The 17,559-nt window shown below is 39.4% G+C and overlaps 1 protein-coding gene across 5 annotated transcripts in view; it reads left to right on the forward strand.

Annotated features, from left to right (window-relative positions):
* arhgap28 (Rho GTPase activating protein 28) overlaps positions 1-17,559 on the forward strand; it is a 209,344-nt gene that overhangs the window by 172,516 nt on the left and 19,269 nt on the right. For all 5 annotated transcript variants that reach the window (XM_059975968.1, XM_059975940.1, XM_059975949.1 and 2 more), the window contains 4 exons: positions 5,232-5,392; positions 5,940-6,105; positions 11,563-11,654; positions 14,788-14,865. In XM_059975968.1, coding sequence (XP_059831951.1) covers positions 5,232-5,392; positions 5,940-6,105; positions 11,563-11,654; positions 14,788-14,865 — 497 coding nt within the window. The remainder of the gene's footprint in view (positions 1-5,231; positions 5,393-5,939; positions 6,106-11,562; positions 11,655-14,787; positions 14,866-17,559) is intronic.

Below are 17,559 nucleotides of genomic sequence, written 5' to 3' on the forward strand. Positions count from 1 at the left end.
CTTTCGGATTTACTTTCACCTTATTTGCCAAACCAACCTCGTATCTTCTTTTAGCTTTTCTAATCTCTTTCTTAAGATTCCTTTTACATTCTTTATATTCCTTGAGCAATTCCTTTACTCCATGCTGCCTATATCTATTGTAGACATCCCTCTTTTTCTGAACCAAATTTCTAATATCCCTTGAAAACCATGGTGCTCTCAAACCTTTAACCTTTCCTTTCACCCTAACAGGAACATAAAGATTCTGTACCCTCATAATTTCACCCTTAAGTGACCTCCATTTCTCTATTACATCCTTCCCATAAAACAACTTGACCCAATCCACTCTCTAAATCCCTTCGCATCCCCTCAAAGTTAGCCTTTCTCCAATCAAAAATCTCAACTCTAGGTCCAGTCCTGTCCTCCTCCATAATTATATTGAAGCTAATGCTATTGTGATCACTGGACCCGAAGTGCTCCCCAACACATACATCTGTCAGCTGACCTATCGCATTCCCTAACAGGAGATCCAACACTGCCCCATCTCTAGTCGGTACTTCTATGTATTGTTGCAAAAAACTATCCTGCACACATTTCACAAACTCTAAACCATCCAGCCCTTTTACAGAATGAGCTTCCCAGTCTACGTGTGGAAAATTAAAATCTCCCACAATCACCACCTTGTGTTTACTACAAATATCTGCTATCTCCTTACACATTTGCTCTTCCAACTCACGCGCCCCATTAGGTGGCCTATAATACACTCCTATCAGTGTTACTGCACCTTTCCCATTCTTCAATTCCACCCACATGGCCTCCCTAGAGGAGCTCTCTAATCTATCCTTCCAAAGCACCGCCATAAGATTTTCTCGGACAAGCAATGCAACACCTCCTCCTCTGGCCCCTCCTACTCTATCACACCTGAAGCAACTAAATCCAGGAATATTTAGTTGCCAATCACACCCTTCCTGCAACCATGTTTCACTAATAGCTACAACATCATAATTCCAGGTATCAATCCACGCTTTAAGCTCATCCACCTTTCTTACAATGCTCCTAGCATTAAAATAGATACATTTAAGCTACTCTCCATCTCCTCCTCTATTTCCATCCCTAACAATGAATTCAAATTTATTATCCTTTTCTTTCTTCTCCCCTACATCTTCGGGCTGAGCGCATCCCTTCTCCATCACCTGCCTTTCCTCCCTCACACACTGTCTATTTACTTGCTCCACTGGTGAACTAACCTCCTCTCCCATAGACTCCTCAAATAGTCTCCTGCCCCCCCATCTTACTAGTTTAAATTCCGCCCTGTAGCCCTAGCAAACCTCCCCGCTAGGATATTGGTCCCCCCATGATTCAAGTGTAACCCGTCCTTCTTGAACAGGTCACTCCTGCCCCAGAAGAGGTCCCAATGATCCAGAAACTTGAATCCCTGCCCCCTGCTCCAATCCCACAGCCACGCATTCATCCTCCACCTAATTCTATTCCTACTCTCACTGTCGCGTGGCACAGGCAGTAATCCCGAGATTACTACCTTTGCGGTCCTTCTTCTTAACTGCTTTCCTAACTCCCTATACTCTCGTTTCAGGACCTCTTCCCCTTTCCTTCCTATGTCATTGGTACCTACATGTACCACGACCTCTGGCTCTTCACCCTCCCACTTCAGGATATCTTGGACGCGATCAGAAATGTCAGGAAATGGTTTTTAGCACACAGAAATGATATACCTTAGGCAAATTACACAGGTCTCCTAACTCTCAGTGTGATGTATCAATTGTTGAACCTTGAGTTAACAGTCCGAAGGTGCAACTTTGATCCAATTGCTGTCAATAAGTAATTAAAAGGGGTGCACACATTTTGATGGGCAAGTAAAATGTCCCTTCTAAGGTGGACCGCTACAGGAAGTGTCCTGTGCAATTTTCAGATGGGAGCAGTGTCAAAAGTAAGCAAGCACAGTTTAGACGCATGGATTACAGTATTTTGTGTGTGGATATATTGTCCAATGTGTCCATTTCCTAAGCATTAGTCTCTGTTAATCATGTTAATCTCTGTTAATCATGCAGTTAATTGGTAGGCTTCACAACTTATCAAGTAAAATTAACAATAAATGTAATGAGAACCCAGCAAAGAATAAGAAAATCACTTTGGAGATGAAAGGAAATCTTTTCATAAATCATTTGTTAATGTATTTGAAAAGCAAATGATGGATAATGTTATTTGAGTATCAAATGAGAAAACAAAGATTTTTTTTTTGCACTTTAGTTTGTTAGCCTGGCTTATTGCATTTATATTCCTGTTCTTGACTTACCCGATACCCAGAACTTCCTATGTTTAAGAACTATAACTCATTAATCAGATATTTAATACAGTAATACATCAACTGAGCACAAAATAAGTTTCAGTAATATATTTAATATTCGAGCCATAGTTTGGTCATTGCTTGAGTGACAGTAGAAGAACAACTATTGATCTTAATGCAACAAATAATAATCAGCTAATTCATTTATTCTTGATTAATATTCGGTGTTCTGTGTTTGTACATGATGAAGACTGTTTCTGGCTCAGATATACTGTACTGTGACATAGTAAGGCAGCTTAATTTTTGCAGTATATAATTGAGAGGTGTTGAATATGAAGTCACATGCTTATCAGATCAGGCAACTGAATTCTGGCAGATGTCAATACATTCAGGAGAGCATTAAACTAGGTGGAGCACTTCTCAGGGGATTAAGTACAAAACCAACATTTTGCATTGAAGGAATGACTTCAATAACATTGTGTCTGTCAGGAGCCTTTTATGAAAATTATTGTTGCAAATTGTGCTTATCCATTACTGATCTTTGCTTTCTAAGAAAATGTTTTAATGCAGAAAAAAAATGATGTAAGAATTTTCAGGAAGTGGTTACTTTCTCCAAAGTTGGACTTTGTTATTGAAGAGATATTACCATCATTTATATTTAAAAAATATTGCAGAGCTAGAAGTTGTTATTTAATCATTAGCCTCATTACCATTAATTTAAATCAATATATGATGGAAGTGATAAAGTCAGCATTGTTCATTTATAGCATGATGTATTGAAAACCCTTTACAGTCTGATCGACCTGGAACTGTAATAGATCATTCTCCATTTTGTCTTGATGTGTAGACAAACTTTTGGTAAATACAAGAGTTACATCTTATGCAATCTCCAATTTATTGTTTGTTCAATGAAAGCAATGGGTGGAGTTTAGTCTCAGGGCATCTGATTTTGTGGAACTCTATGCAACTCTCTGATCTCAACTAGGTAACGTACAGTACTTTCCAATCTTGTGACCTCTACCACTAAGAAGAACAAGGGCAGCAGGTACTTGGAAACACCAATAATTGGAGGTGTCCCACCATTATCATGACTTTGAGATATATTATAATTTTTGCTTGGTACAAGTTTTGGAACTTTCTCCTCATAGCCCTGCAGTTTGAAAGTGGCTCACTATGTCCTTTTCAAGAGCTATTAAGTATGGGTAGCCTTGCTTGTGGTGCCCGAAGGCTAACGTTTATTATCCGTATTCAAAATAGAAATCTGACCAAGGTAATTTTATAATTGGAATAAAAATAGATTAGAATAGAACAATTAAATCTACTTCTACTATCTTGTTTCTTCTTGCTCGTCAAAATAACCTTGGTACACAATTGGAGATTGTAGAAGTTCAGGATGTGAAATAGTCTTATCATTCTATAGTAGAACAAAATGTTAATGTTTTATCGATAGATATTCATCTGGTCACTTGAGATTGAATACTGTTACTTTCTGGAAGTAATAGAATACTGTTAAATACTGTGGAATCTGAAATCTGGTTCTTTTCCAAAGTTTCTCAAACTTTTGACAAGATTTCAAGATTATATTTTCTGTTGATAAACCTCATGGTGTTTGGTTTCTAAAGGTTTAATCTAGTCTTTACCATGTAATTACCTATTGTAGTATTTAGGTGATGTTGCCATTGTTTCAATGGACTACAATCTCTCAATTTAAACATTCCAGACAACTGCTAAAGCAAGGATGTTATAGTCAGAATTACAAAATCTTTTCATTTGAACCTGCATTCCTCTAAATTTTGAGTGATTTCTAAACAATATTATTTTCTTAATAAATCTTGCTGATGCAGATTAATGGAAAAATTCTACATCTCAATAATAGTGGAAGGAAATACAAGTCTGCTAAAGTGTTCCAGACCAATATTTTAACTGCCTATATGAAAACTAAAATAATTCACAATAAGGTTAAAACAATACCAGATGAATTGAGGAATAAAGAATAGGGGACATCTAAAGCAATGTGGATTGTAGAAGCTATAAAGATGAAATCTGAGAAAGGAAATGTGGTTTAAGTCTTGGAAAGCAATGAATGGAGAAGATCCAACATATTGATTTTTAGCTTAGAAGGAGGATTATGTAGGCCATCTGGGATGCCAGCTGCAGAAGTTAGAAGGAAAGAAAACAAAAATCTCAATGAAATATCAGCACTGATAGAGGAAGTCAAGATAAATTGATTATAGAAGACATATTCTGCTTATGATCGAACCCAGAAATGACCAAATCCCTGTGTTATGACACTTTCCCCTACTTTCAATGTTAGACCACCATTTCTGAACCTTCTGTTGTGGACTCTAAAGACATTAGAATGTTGAAGAAATTTTGGGATTTAATCTGAATAAATAAAAGGGCTCAGGAAGTAACGTATAAATCCATTAAACTCCATATCACGAGTAATATTGAATCCAATCACAATTATTGCTAAAATTGTTTGCAGTGTCATGATATGCATTTATTTTTAGCATAGCTAAATACAGAGCAACAACCCTTGCACCTTGTCAAAACAATGCGGCCTTAATAAAATTTCATACTTTCTAATATACCTGAAGTGAAGTAATTTCTAAGCTAGGCATATTTCCATTGCCTGGTGATACATTGTATGGGTTTTCTGTGAGAGGCAAATTCATAATGTGCATCTGCTTCTATGATACATGTCGTAAGCATCTTCATTTTGCCATCCCATTCTATAGGTAGAAGTTTTTTCAACTTGTACTCTCTCAAGCTATTCAGTCTCTGAAGGGAATAAATAGCATGTGATGAGGCCCACAATCCTGTGTTTTGAAATTCCGAACAGATTAAAACATTAACAGGAAAATATTTCAATAGTAATTTTCATCCACAATTCATGCTTTTTGTTCTTTATATACTGTTTATGCAATAAAAATTGCTTTTTTTTAAGGAGGCATCAAAAATTGTGAAATTGAAAACCAGCAAAGCAACACTGAAGAAACAGAGGACCTGAACTGGGACATCCCTTACTCAGAGTCTCTGATGGCAGCTCAGAAGGTACAGGAAACCAGAACCAATTGTCCAAAGAAGCTCAACAACACAAGACTACCTGTAAGTTGGAAGACTGATTCTACTAAAGCTACTTTATCTAACAACTTTAATTGCAGATGAGTTGACTTGCATAATATGCAAGGCATGTTTAAGCTAAAGCCAGATTTAAAATCAAAGCCTGACACCCTAACCAAATTTCCTCTGCAATCTATGTGCAACTACCAAAAATAAACTTAAAGCTGCTCACTTTCCAGTAAAGTGCCATCTGAAAGAATTAAAGATGAATATATATCTCTTCATGAAATTGCCTGCTCATAAGCTTTTAACACTTGTCAAAAACAATGAAAAGGAAATTAAAAATGTGCACATGCTGAGAATCTAAAATAAAAACAGAAATGCTGGAATTAGCTAGTGAGGCATCATTTGTGGAAAGAGGAACAAAATCGGTATTTTTTTTCTCTCAGATACCTTCTTCAGAACGTTTCTTTGAGCTGAAATATCTCCTTGCACAGTTGCTGCCAGGCCTACTGAGCATTGAATGTTGTTCTGTCAAAGGAGTTAGGAATTTAGGGAGTTCACTAATTGTGTGGATCTGTTTCATTTTCAGAAATTCACCATTCCGAAAGACAGACTGGGGGTAACGCGGATCGGAGATCTGTCCCCTCAAGATATGAAAAAGATCCATAACCTTGCTTTAATAGAGATAACAACTTTTTATGATGCACTGGGACTAGAGCTGAAGAGGATCAGGCCAGTGAGGGTTAAGGCAAAGGGTAAGTTTCCTACCATATACCCTTTACTCTTCCCTGTACTGCATAGAGGCAAATTGCATAAGGTTACAAAGCTCTATGGTTTTTACGCTACCAATGTTTTAGCACTTGTTTTACATCTTGGTAACACTGAGCTGTGTGTTCCAGTGAAGTAGCTAAGAGTTTGAAGTGAGATCATCAAGTGCAACTCCTTGAAACATGAAAGAATGTTGAAAAAAAAATTCAGGACAGGAATGAAAATAGTTTTAAGGTCCCTGGAAGTCCTTCTGTCTGGTAATCTACATGCTCCATTATTGTACTTTGAGTGCCATTAAAAGTTCTTACATTTTTCTGATAGATTTAAGGAAAATAGAACAAATTAAGAACAGCTGTTCCCATGCTTTAGCATCCCAAACTGATTTATGGTTGATGAAATTCTGAAACGTGATGGACAATTTGCACATTGTGTGCTTCAACAAATATGTTTTTTGTGAGGCTACTGAGGGTCAATTATTGGTCAGGATTTTGGGAATAGCCCTCCTTTTTTTAAAATAGTACCATGGTATACATTATGTACACTGGAAGAAGAGTAGAAGGGGCCTTTCACAGAATCACTTTTGTTTTATAATTCCGCTAGACTGCTCAGGTCTCTTAAGTTAAAAAAAAATCTCCTTCAAGATATAGTTGGCAGGTCAGTTACATCGCTAAACTATGAAACTCAATACCTAAAACTGTAAAGGATGCAGACTCAGTTGACAATTTTAAACACCAGCTCAGAACCTATTTATTTAACCTGACATCTTTTTTGTCTTTTACTTTTTACTTATTCCCAGTTCATGCTGGGAAAAACTGGGGTGTGGGCATAGCCAAAGACACCGATTTCTCAATTGCTAGGATCTTTCAGACAACTCTAGTGGTGTTTAGTATTGTGGCTTTCTGGAGATTTACATAAATATATTGCTGTTTCAGCTTAATTGTTTAATGCTATGATGTCATGACTTTGAGATGATACCAGTTGTAGATATTTTTTTATTATCACTCTATCTTGATCTGCTATTCATTGTGTATTTACTTGTGCTATAAGCTGTTGGTGAAGTTGTCCCTGTATGCTGTCGTGTCAGTCTCAAGTTCCATTACTCAATAATATAAATGCATTATGAATGTGTGTACATTATTGAAGATGATTATTTCATGCATGTCTTTTTTTCCCTGAACTGCTTGATTGGTCTCAGTTTTAAGTGGCTATAAATATTATTACTTTTATTGTGTCAGTGCAGCACTCCTCCAGAACTTTGCTATTTTGGCAGTCTAGATATTTTGTGCTAAAAGTTTTTGGATTGAGACTTTCTGGTTCTGAAGTTGCGAAAACAAAATGAATTAGCCACAACACGAGGAAATCTGCAGATGCTGGAAATTCAAACAACACACAAAATGCTGGTGGAACACAGCAGGCCAGGCAACATCTATAGGGAGAAGCGCTGTCGACGTTTCAGTCAGGACGAAGAGTCTCGGCCCGAAACGTCGACAGTGCTTCTCCCTATAGGTGCTGCCTGGCCTGCTGTGTTCCACCAGCATTTTGTGTGTGTTGTTTGAATTAGCTACAAATTACATTTTATTGGAAATGGGACTGAAGGAATTGAATGGTTAAACCTGAGGGTAAAATCAAATCATTAGAAAGAGGTGACATGGGATCAGGAGATGTTGAATCATTGTGGATAGAACCAAGGAATTGCAAGGGTAAAAAGACCCTGATGTGAGTTGTATACAGACCCCCAAACAGTAGTAAGAATGTGCCCTAAAAATGACAACGAGGGATAGAAAATGCATGCCAAAAGGGCAGTGTTACAATAGTCAAGGGGACGTCAATGTTTAGGTAGATTGGGAAAATCAGATTGGTGCTGGATCCCAGGAGGAAGAATTTCTAGAGTGCTATGAGAGGGCTTTTTTAGAGCAGCTTGTGATTGAGCTACTAGGGGACCAGTTATTCTGGATTGGCTTTTGTATAATGAACCAGCATTGATGAGAAAGTTTGAGGTAAAAGAACCCTTAGGGGAAAGTGATGATAATATGATTGAATTCACCCTGAAATTTGAAAAGGAGAAGCTAAAGTCAGGTGTATAAGTGTTATAGTAGAGCAAAGGGAATTACAGAGGCATGAGAGAGGAGATGACCAGAATTGATTGGAAAAGAACACTGACAAGGATGATGGCAGAGCAGCAATGGCTGGAATTTCTGGAAGCAAATTGGAATTTTATCCCAAAGAGGAAGAAATATTCTAAATATTCTAAAGGAAAGATGACTAACAAGAGAGGCCAAAGTCAACATAAAAGCCAAAGAGAGGGCATATAATAGAGCAAAAATTAGTGGGAAGTTAGAGGATTGGGAAGCTTTTAAAAACCAACAGAAGGCAACTAAAAAATTCATTATGGAATATGAAAGTAAGCTAGCCAATTATATTAAGGAGGATACCAAAAGTTTCTTCAGATACATAAAGTGTAAAAGGGAAGTGAGAGTGGATATCGGACCACTGGAAAATGATGCTAGAGAGATAGTAATGGGGGACAAGAGTATGGCAATCAAACTTAATAAGTATTTTGCATACACCAGGAAATCTGCAGATGCTGGAAATTCAAACAACAACACACACAAAATGCTGGTGGAACACAGCAGGCTAGGCAGCATCTATAGGGAGAAGCGTTGTTGACGTTTCAGGCGTTCATCAGTATTTTGCATCATTCTTCACTGTGGAAGACACCAGAAGTGTGGTGGAAGTTCTAGGTGTCAGGGTTCGTGAAGTATGTGAAGTTACCACAACGCTTTGAAAACTGATGGGTCCCTGGACCAGATGGTGCACACCACAAAATTCTGAAAGAGGTAGCTGATGAGATTGTGAAGGGATTAGTAATGATCTTTCAAGAATCACTGGATTCTGGAATGGTCTGGAAGACTGGAAAATTGCAAATATCACTCCACTTTTCAAGAAGGGAGAGGGGCAGAAGAAAGGAAACTATAAGTTAGTCTGACCTCAGTGGTTAGAAAAATATTGTTGATTATTAAGGACAAGGTTTTGGGGTACTTGATAAAATAGGCCATAGTCAGCAGGGTTTCCTCAAGGGAAAATCTAGCCTGAGAAGTCTATTGACATATTCTTAAAAAAAAAACCCAAATATGATAGATACAGACAGACATACTTTATTGATCCCGAGGGAAATTGGGTTTTGTTACAGCCACACCAACCAAAAATAGTGAAGAAATATAGCAATATAAAAGCATAAATAAATAAAAATAATTTAATCATGCCAAGTGGAAATAAGTTCAGGACTAGCCTATTGGCTCAGGGTGTCTGACACTCCAAGGGAGAAGTTGTAAAGTTTGATGGCCACAGGCAGGAATGACTTCCTCAGTGTTACATCTCGGTGGAATGAGTCTCTGGCTGAATGTACTCCTGTGCCTAACCAGTACATTATGGAGTGGATGGGAGTCATTGTCCAAGATGGCATGCAACTTGGTCAGCATCCTCTTTTCAAACACCACCGTCAGAGAGTCCAGTTCCACACCCACAACGTCACTGGCCTTATGAATGAATTTGTTGATTCTGTTGGTGTCTGCTACCCAGCCTGCAGCCCCAGCACAAAACAGCAAACATGATAGCACTGGCCACCACAGCCTCGTAGAACATCCTCAGCATCATCCGGCAGATGTTAAAGGACGTCAGTCTCCTCAGGAAATAGAGACGGCTCTGACCCTTCTTGTAGACAGATTCTTGTAAAGGAGAATCGCTTGATGCTTTGTACTTGGATTTTCAGAAAACCTTTGACAAGGTACCACACATAAGGCTGCTTAACAAGCTATGAGACCATTCTAGCATGGATAAAGCAGTGGCTGATTGGCAGGAGACAAAGAGTGGGACAAAAGGGAGTCTTTTCTGGTTGACTGCCGGTCACTAGTGGTATTCCATAGGGTTCTGTGTTGGGACTGATTCTTTTTACATTGTTATGCCAATGATTTGGATGATGAAATTGATGATTTTGTTGCAAAGTTTGCAGACAATATGAAGCTAGGTGGAGGGGCAGGTAGTTTTGAGGAAGTAGAGAAGCTACAGAAGGACTTAAGTTTAGGAGAATGGGCAAAGAAGTGGCAGGTAGAAAAGTGTTGGGAAGTGTATGGTAATGCAGTTTGGTAGAAGAAATAAACTCTTTTCTCAGTGGAGAGAAAATTTTAAAAAAGCTCAGGTGTAAAGGGACGGGTTAATTTGCAGGTTGAGTCTCTGTTGAGGAAGGCAAGTATGATGTCAGCATTCATTTCAAGAGGACTGGAATATAAAAGCAAAGGTGTTTTGGGCCACTTATATTTTCTTTAAAAAAAAAAGGATGTGCTGACATTGGAGATGGTTCAAAAGAGGTTCATAAAAATTATTCCAGGATTGAATGACTTGTCCTATGATGACTGCAGAATTCGGAAGAATGAGGGGTGACCTCATTGAAATCTATTTAATGAAAGGCATTGGTAGAGTGCATGTGGAGAGGATGTTTCCTTCAACGGGAGAGTCTAAGAGCAGAGAACACAGCCTCCAAATAGAGGGCATCCTTTTAGAATGGAGGTGAAGAGGAATTTCTTTAGCCAGAGAGTTTTGAATCTTTGGAATTCTTTGCCACAGGCAGCTGTGGAGGCCAAGTCTTTATGTATATTTAAGGCAGAGGCTGATAAATTCTTTATTGGTCAGGGCATGAAGGGATAGAGGGAGAAGGCAGGAGATTGGTGCTGATAGGAAAATTGGATCAGCCATGATGGAATGACAGAGCAGACTCAGTGGGCCAAATGGCCTAATTCTGCTCCTATATATTATGGTTATGGAGTTTGCAGCTGTACTAACAGCTGTTGGTGAATGGGACCAGTACGTGTTTGGCTTTTCATTCTCTGGTGTACATGGGCCTGGTTCTATGCTGTACAAAATGGTGCTGAAAGGGTTTGTGAGGATGTTACTGCGATTGGAGGACTTGAGTTGTTAGACAAGACTGGAATAGGTAATGACTTTTTCCAGGAGAGTAATAGGCTCAGGTGTGACCTTGTAGAGTTTATAAAATTATCAACGGCATCAATCAAGTGAATGGTCACACTCTTTATTCAAGGGGTGATGAATATAAAACTGAAGGACACAGATTGAAGGTGAGAGGGGAAAGGGTTAAAAGGTGCTTAAGTGAAACTTTTCACACAGAGATTGTTGGGTATTGGCTATATGGAAGGAGCTCCCAGATGAAGCTGAAGAGATGGGTGCAATTATAATTTGTATTAAACAATTACACAGATACATGGATAGAAAAAGGTTTACAGGAATGCAGGCCAAATGCAGACGTACAAGATTAGCTCAGATAGATATCTTGGTCATTATGGACCATGCTGTATAACTTTGATTCTTTAACTCTGTAAAAATAACTGGTAGATGTTCTAACAAAATGATTTGCTTGATGATTTTTGTTGCAGAAACTGGTCTCTTTGGTGTTCCTCTCACAACATTGCTTGAAAATGATCAGAAGAAAGTTCCAGGAACAAAAATTCCTCTCATCTTTCAAAAAGTAAGTGCAATAGTTAAAGAGAGATGTCTGATTGGAATCGTATTTAACATCTGCTTGCTGGCTGCTTAGCTGCAAGAGAAGGATAGCAAGGGGGGCTGTAGTGCATGCAACATTTAATCAGACCTTGAGCGTGAAGCCATGCTGTAGATTGCACAGGTACACAACAATCAATGTCTGCAAAATAAGCAAAGAGAAGTCTGAGTTGGGATTATGCCGGCTGGGTTTTAGTTTGTGAATTACTGTCAAAGGTATCCTTGCGTGTGTTGTAGACAGTCTTCCACTGATTACCAGTTGCTGGAGAATATTGTAGTTTAATTCCCTCCTGATGATTGTCTTGGCTCTGAATCAACAACCACTTCCTCTGTTTAGTTGGGTCAGTGTGTGGTGGAGAGGGCACTAGTGCTTTGATGCCTGAGGCACTACTTCAGCAGGAGTCCACATTGTTTTTAAGTTACCATGATTCTAGTTAAACATTTGAAAACTTAGGACCCCCTTGACTTCCTTGTCAATTGGTGATTCATGGTCCCTTGCATTTTTTTCTTCAGGTAGATTCAACCTGAAAAACTAAATTTCATATAAAATTGATTCAGTCAGCAAAATCATATTGAGTTTGTTGTCAATTGTGCAAGTGTGCTGAGGAATGAGCATAATGAAAAACTTGCAGTAGCATCACAGGCATATAGATTCAGACAACACACAGAACACAGATCATACATAAATTGTACGTATGAAATTGCTTGTCATATGAAGAGTGATGGCTCAGGGCCTGTATTCACTAGAATTCAGAAGAATGAAGTCTGATATTGAAACCTATCGTATAGTGAAAGGCCTTGATAGAGTGGATGTGGAGAGGAGGTTTCTTTTGGTGGGAGAGTCTAAGGGCAGAGGATACAGCCTCAGAATAGAGGTGTGTCCTTTTAGAACCAAGCTGAGGAGGAATTTCTTTGATGAGAGTGGTGAATCTATGTAACTCTTTGCCACAGGAGGCCAGGTCTTTATGTATTTTTAAGGCAGAGGTTGATAGGTTCTCAATTTGTCAGAGCATGAAGGGATACGGGGAGAAGGCAGGGGATTGGGGCTGAGAAGAATATTGTATCAGCCATGATGAAATGGCAGAGCAGAGTGAATGGGCCAAATGGCCTAATTCTGCTTCTATATGTGGTCTAAATTATACAAGACAATGAAGAAAAAGACAGTTTTGTTTTTTTAAAAAAAAAGCAAAAGGAAAGGAAATGTCTAAGAGGTAGAATTAGGGTTGTGCAGGTCAGTTCAAGAACCTGATTGTTGTAGTGATGGTAGCTGTTCCTGAACATAGTAGTGTAGGAGTTCTGGCTTCTGTACCTTCTGTCTGATGGATGGTGCGGATCCTTGAAGATAGATGCTGTCTTCTTGAAGCAGAGCATCATGTAGTTGCTTCCATGGTGGTGAGGACTGGGGCCATTCTGGTCCAGGCTGTGTTCACTATTCTCTTTTGCCTCTAGTGTTCCTGTCAATATGGTAGAGCTGGGATAGTGTGTAAGCAAGGAGCGTTTTGGAGGGTCAGCCACTGGTACCTGGCTGCAAAATGGCAACTTCCCTATGTTTGCAATTTGGAAATTTGCAGTGTATAGAATTGATTTTGAGAAGTTGAGTTCAATGCACTCTTCTCAGCAAATCATTAATTCTGAGTGCAACAAAGGAGTTACTTTGTCCTGTCAGCCTTTAAGTACTAGCTTTGGGTTTGGAGTGATGTCTCATTGAGGTTCTCATCTCACGTCCTAGGCCTTTTTTTTGGCTTGAATTTGTTAAATAATTTTGATTGGCAAGCTTGGACACTACATCTTCATTGGGTTTAGTGTAACAAGCTGGTGTCATGTCAGTGATGAAGGGTATGAGTCAAGTGCTAGAAAATGGGATTAGCATGAATGTACATCTTGGTTGGAAAGATAACTATGGGCCAATCATAAACACAAGTGATTCTACTTGTTTCCTTCTTTTGATGCTCCTGACCTGCTGAGTTCCTCCAGCATTTTGTATATGTTGTATTGGCCAAAGGGCTCTTTTCTGTGCTGTTACAACTCTGTTAACAGTCTGACAGTTGCACTGAATGTCTTGGTTCAATGTATGTTCTCTTTTCATCAAGTGGGAAATAATTGCAACATATGTTTGCATTTTGAGTTAAATCTAATGATTGCACATTTGTGTAACAAAGGTGAACAAGAAAATGATGTCCACTGAGGCATATGTTAAGGCTCAAAGAAATAGTATCAGTAAAATAGTATGACCTAGACTTTTAAACACAATAATGACCTTAAAGGAGCTTTAAAGTAATTTGTGGGAAATTGATCAGTTAGTTGTATTGGATCCCAATTAGAATATTACATTTACTATTGATACCAAAGTTAAAGAAGGATGCAATGCCTTGGAGGGAGAGGGCCTGATGGTGAGCTTTGTGGAACAGTGCCTGGAAAAATCAGTAAGAGGCTATCTTTGGAATTTGTAAAATAAATGCTCAGTAAAAGCACTTCTAATGGTGTACTCAGCTGTAGAGTAGATTGCAATACACATAAAAGGTGAATAGAGGCTTTTAAGTCATTAAGTCATAAAGCCATATTATCCTTGGCTGGGTTCCAGGGAAGATACACTTCATGAAAAATGGGATGTGACCCTAATAATTCTGTGGGTTCCCTCTGTGAAATCTTTGGCTCCAAGGCAGGAGAGAGAGAGGGTAGTTGTCTGAAAATCTTGGGCTCAATGACTTCAAAGTGTGCCTTTGTGTGACTTGTTAACATCTAGGCCACACAGGTAGTTTTGCTTAGTCACAGGAAAGCCTCCATGAGGCTTTCCTGTGACCACACTCGGTGTGGATGTGATCAGTGGTGGGGTGGGCTGGATTCACTACTTTTTCTAGGATTTTCCATTCAAGGGCATTAGTGTTTCCATACCAGACTGTCAATGAAAATATGGGTAAAATTCCAGCTGTGTCAGAGTGCCTTTAATGTGATGGTTGAGATGAAGAACATGCACAACAGACTTCCGATCTGCTGAAAGTCAGTATGGATGTCTATGGCAATGCGGCTGTGCAGTGACTGGTATATTTTGCCTCATTGGAATATTAGGAGCAGACTAAATGTGTAATAATTCTATGCCGTAGCTTTTGTCAAGAATGGAGGAAACTGGCTTAGATGCTGAGGGAATTCTGCGAGTACCTGGATCTGCTTCACGAATGAAGGTAAGAGGGTCACTTCTCACTTTCCTTTCAGTGAACAGTATTTCATACACCAGTGGTCATGTGATGCTTTATGTGAGGCTGCTAATCAATGAGTGATTAAAGGCTTTTAAGCCTTTGTAAATGGTTCAGAGTAGGAAAAGGCTTTTAAGCTCTTTGTAAATGGTTCAGAGTAGGAAATATTATAAACACTTCCAGACAGATATAAATGAATAAATAAAATTAAAGTATTTGGTTAAAACATTCTAAAAGAATAAATAATTCAGAATATTGAAATCAAGAAAAAGAAGACAAAGATTTAATTACACCTTTTCCACGGAGTTGGTGACTTTTAATTTTTGAGCATTGCTAGTCCTGGTGTGAAGTGATCGCATGGATGAACTACAACAATTGTTCATCCCAGTTTGGCAAAAGAATAAACCAGGGAAGGTAGTGCACCCGTGGCTGACAAGGGAAATTAGGGATAGTATCAAGTCCAAAGAAGAAACATATAAATTAGCAAAAAAAAAGCGGCATACCTGAGGACTGGGAGAAATTCAGAGACCAGCAGAGGAGGACAAAGTGCTTAATTAGGAAAGGGAAAAAAGATTATGAGAGAAAGCTGGCAGGGAACATAAAAACTGACTGTAAAAGCTTTTATAGATACGTGAAAAGAAAAAGATTGGTCAAGAGAAATGTAGGTCCTTTACAGTCAGAAACAGGTGAATTGATCATAGGGAACAAAGACATGGCAGACCAATTGAATAACTACTTTGGTTCTGTCTTCACTAAGGAGGACATAAATAATCTTCCGGAAGTAGTAAGGCATCGAGGGTCTAGTGAGATGGAGGAACTGAGGGAAATACATGTTAGTAGGGAAGTGGTGTTAGGTAAATTGAAGAGATTAAAGGCAGATAAATCCCCAGGGCCAGATGGTCTGCATCCCAGAGTGCTTAATGAAGTAGTCCAAGAAATAGTGAATGCATTAGTGATAATTTTTCAAAACTCCTTAGATTCTGGATTAGTTCCTGAGGATTGGAGGGTGGCTAATGTAACCCCACTTTTTAAAAAAGGAGGGAGAGAGAAACCAGGGAATTATAGACTGGTTAGTCTGACATCGGTGGTGGGGAGAATGCTGGAGTCGGTTATCAAAGATGTGATAACAGCACATTTGGAAAGAGGTGAAATCATCGGACAAAGTCAGCATGGATTTGTGAAAGGAAAATCATGTCTGAAGAATCTTATAGAATTTTTTGAAGATGAAACTAGTAGAGTGGATAGGGGAGAGCCAGTGGATGTGGTATATTTAGATTTTCAAAAGGCTTTTGGCAAGGTCCCACACAGGAGATTAGTATGCAGACTTAAAGCACACGGTATTGGGGGTATGGTATTGATGTGGATAGAGAATTGGTTGGCAGACAGGGAGCAAAGAGTGGGAGTAAACAGGACCTTTTCAGAATGGCAGGCAGTGACTAGTGGGGTACCGCAAGGCTCAGTGCTGGGACCCCAGTTGTTTACAATATATATTAATGATTTAGACGAGGGAGTTAAATGCAGTATCTCCAAGTTTGCGGATGACACGAAGCTGGGCGGCAGTGTTAGCTGTGAGGAGGATGCTAAGAGGATGCAGGGTGACTTGGATAGGTTAGGTGAGTGGGCAAATTCATGGCAGATGCAATTTAATGTGGATAAATGTGAGGTTATCCACTTTGGTTGCAAGAACAGGAAAACAGATTATTACCTGAATGGTGGCCGATTAGGAAAAGGGGAGATGCAACGAGACCTGGGTGTCATTGTACACCAGTCATTGAAGGTGGGCATGCAGGTACAGCAGACAGTGAAAAAGGCAAATGGTATGTTGGCATTCATAGCAAAAGGATTTGAGTACAGGAGCAGGGAGGTTCTACTGCAGTTGTACAAGGCCTTGGTGAGACCGCACCTAGAGTATTGTGTGCAGTTTTGGTCCCCTAATCTGAGGAAAGACATTCTTGCTATAGAGGGAGTACAGAGAAGGTTCACCAGATTGATTCCTGGGATGGCAGGACTTTCATATGAAGAAAGACTGGATCGACTTGGCTTATACTCACTGGAATTTAGAAGATTGAGGGGGGATCTTATTGAAACGTATAAAATTCTAAAGTGATTGGACAGGCTAGATGCAGGAAGATTGTTCCCGATGTTGGGAAAGTCCAGAACGAGGGGTCACAGTTTAAGGATAAAGGGGAAGCCTTTTAGGGACCGAGATGAGGAGAAACTTCTTCACACAGAGAGTGGTGAATCTGTGGAATTCTCTGCCACAGGAAACAGTTGAGGCCGGTTCATTGGCTATATTTAAGAGGAAATTGGATATGGCCCTTGTGGCTAAAGGGATCGGGGGTATGGAGAGAAAGCAGGTACAGGGTTCTGAGCTGGATGATCAGCCATGATCATACTGAATGGCGGTGCAAGCTCAAAGGGCCGAAGGGCCTACTCTTGCACCTATTTTCTATGTTTCTATGTAAGTGGCAGATATGAAGGGCAACGTCCTTTCTTTACCTCACTTTTCTGTTCAGTATTGAGCCCACAGCAAAGAGGCAGGCCAGGTGCACTGGCATTTAATCTCCACTTTGGCTTGACTTGCTGAGCTTAGCTGAGCAATTGAATATTATTGATACCAACTGAGGCACCAACTGAGGCACCATCTGTGTACGGGGTGGAAGGGATTGTCAATGTTTCAGA

The sequence above is a fragment of the Hypanus sabinus genome, chromosome 1 (assembly GCF_030144855.1).
Source record: "Hypanus sabinus isolate sHypSab1 chromosome 1, sHypSab1.hap1, whole genome shotgun sequence".
In the NCBI taxonomy this organism is placed as follows: Eukaryota; Metazoa; Chordata; class Chondrichthyes; order Myliobatiformes; family Dasyatidae; genus Hypanus; species Hypanus sabinus.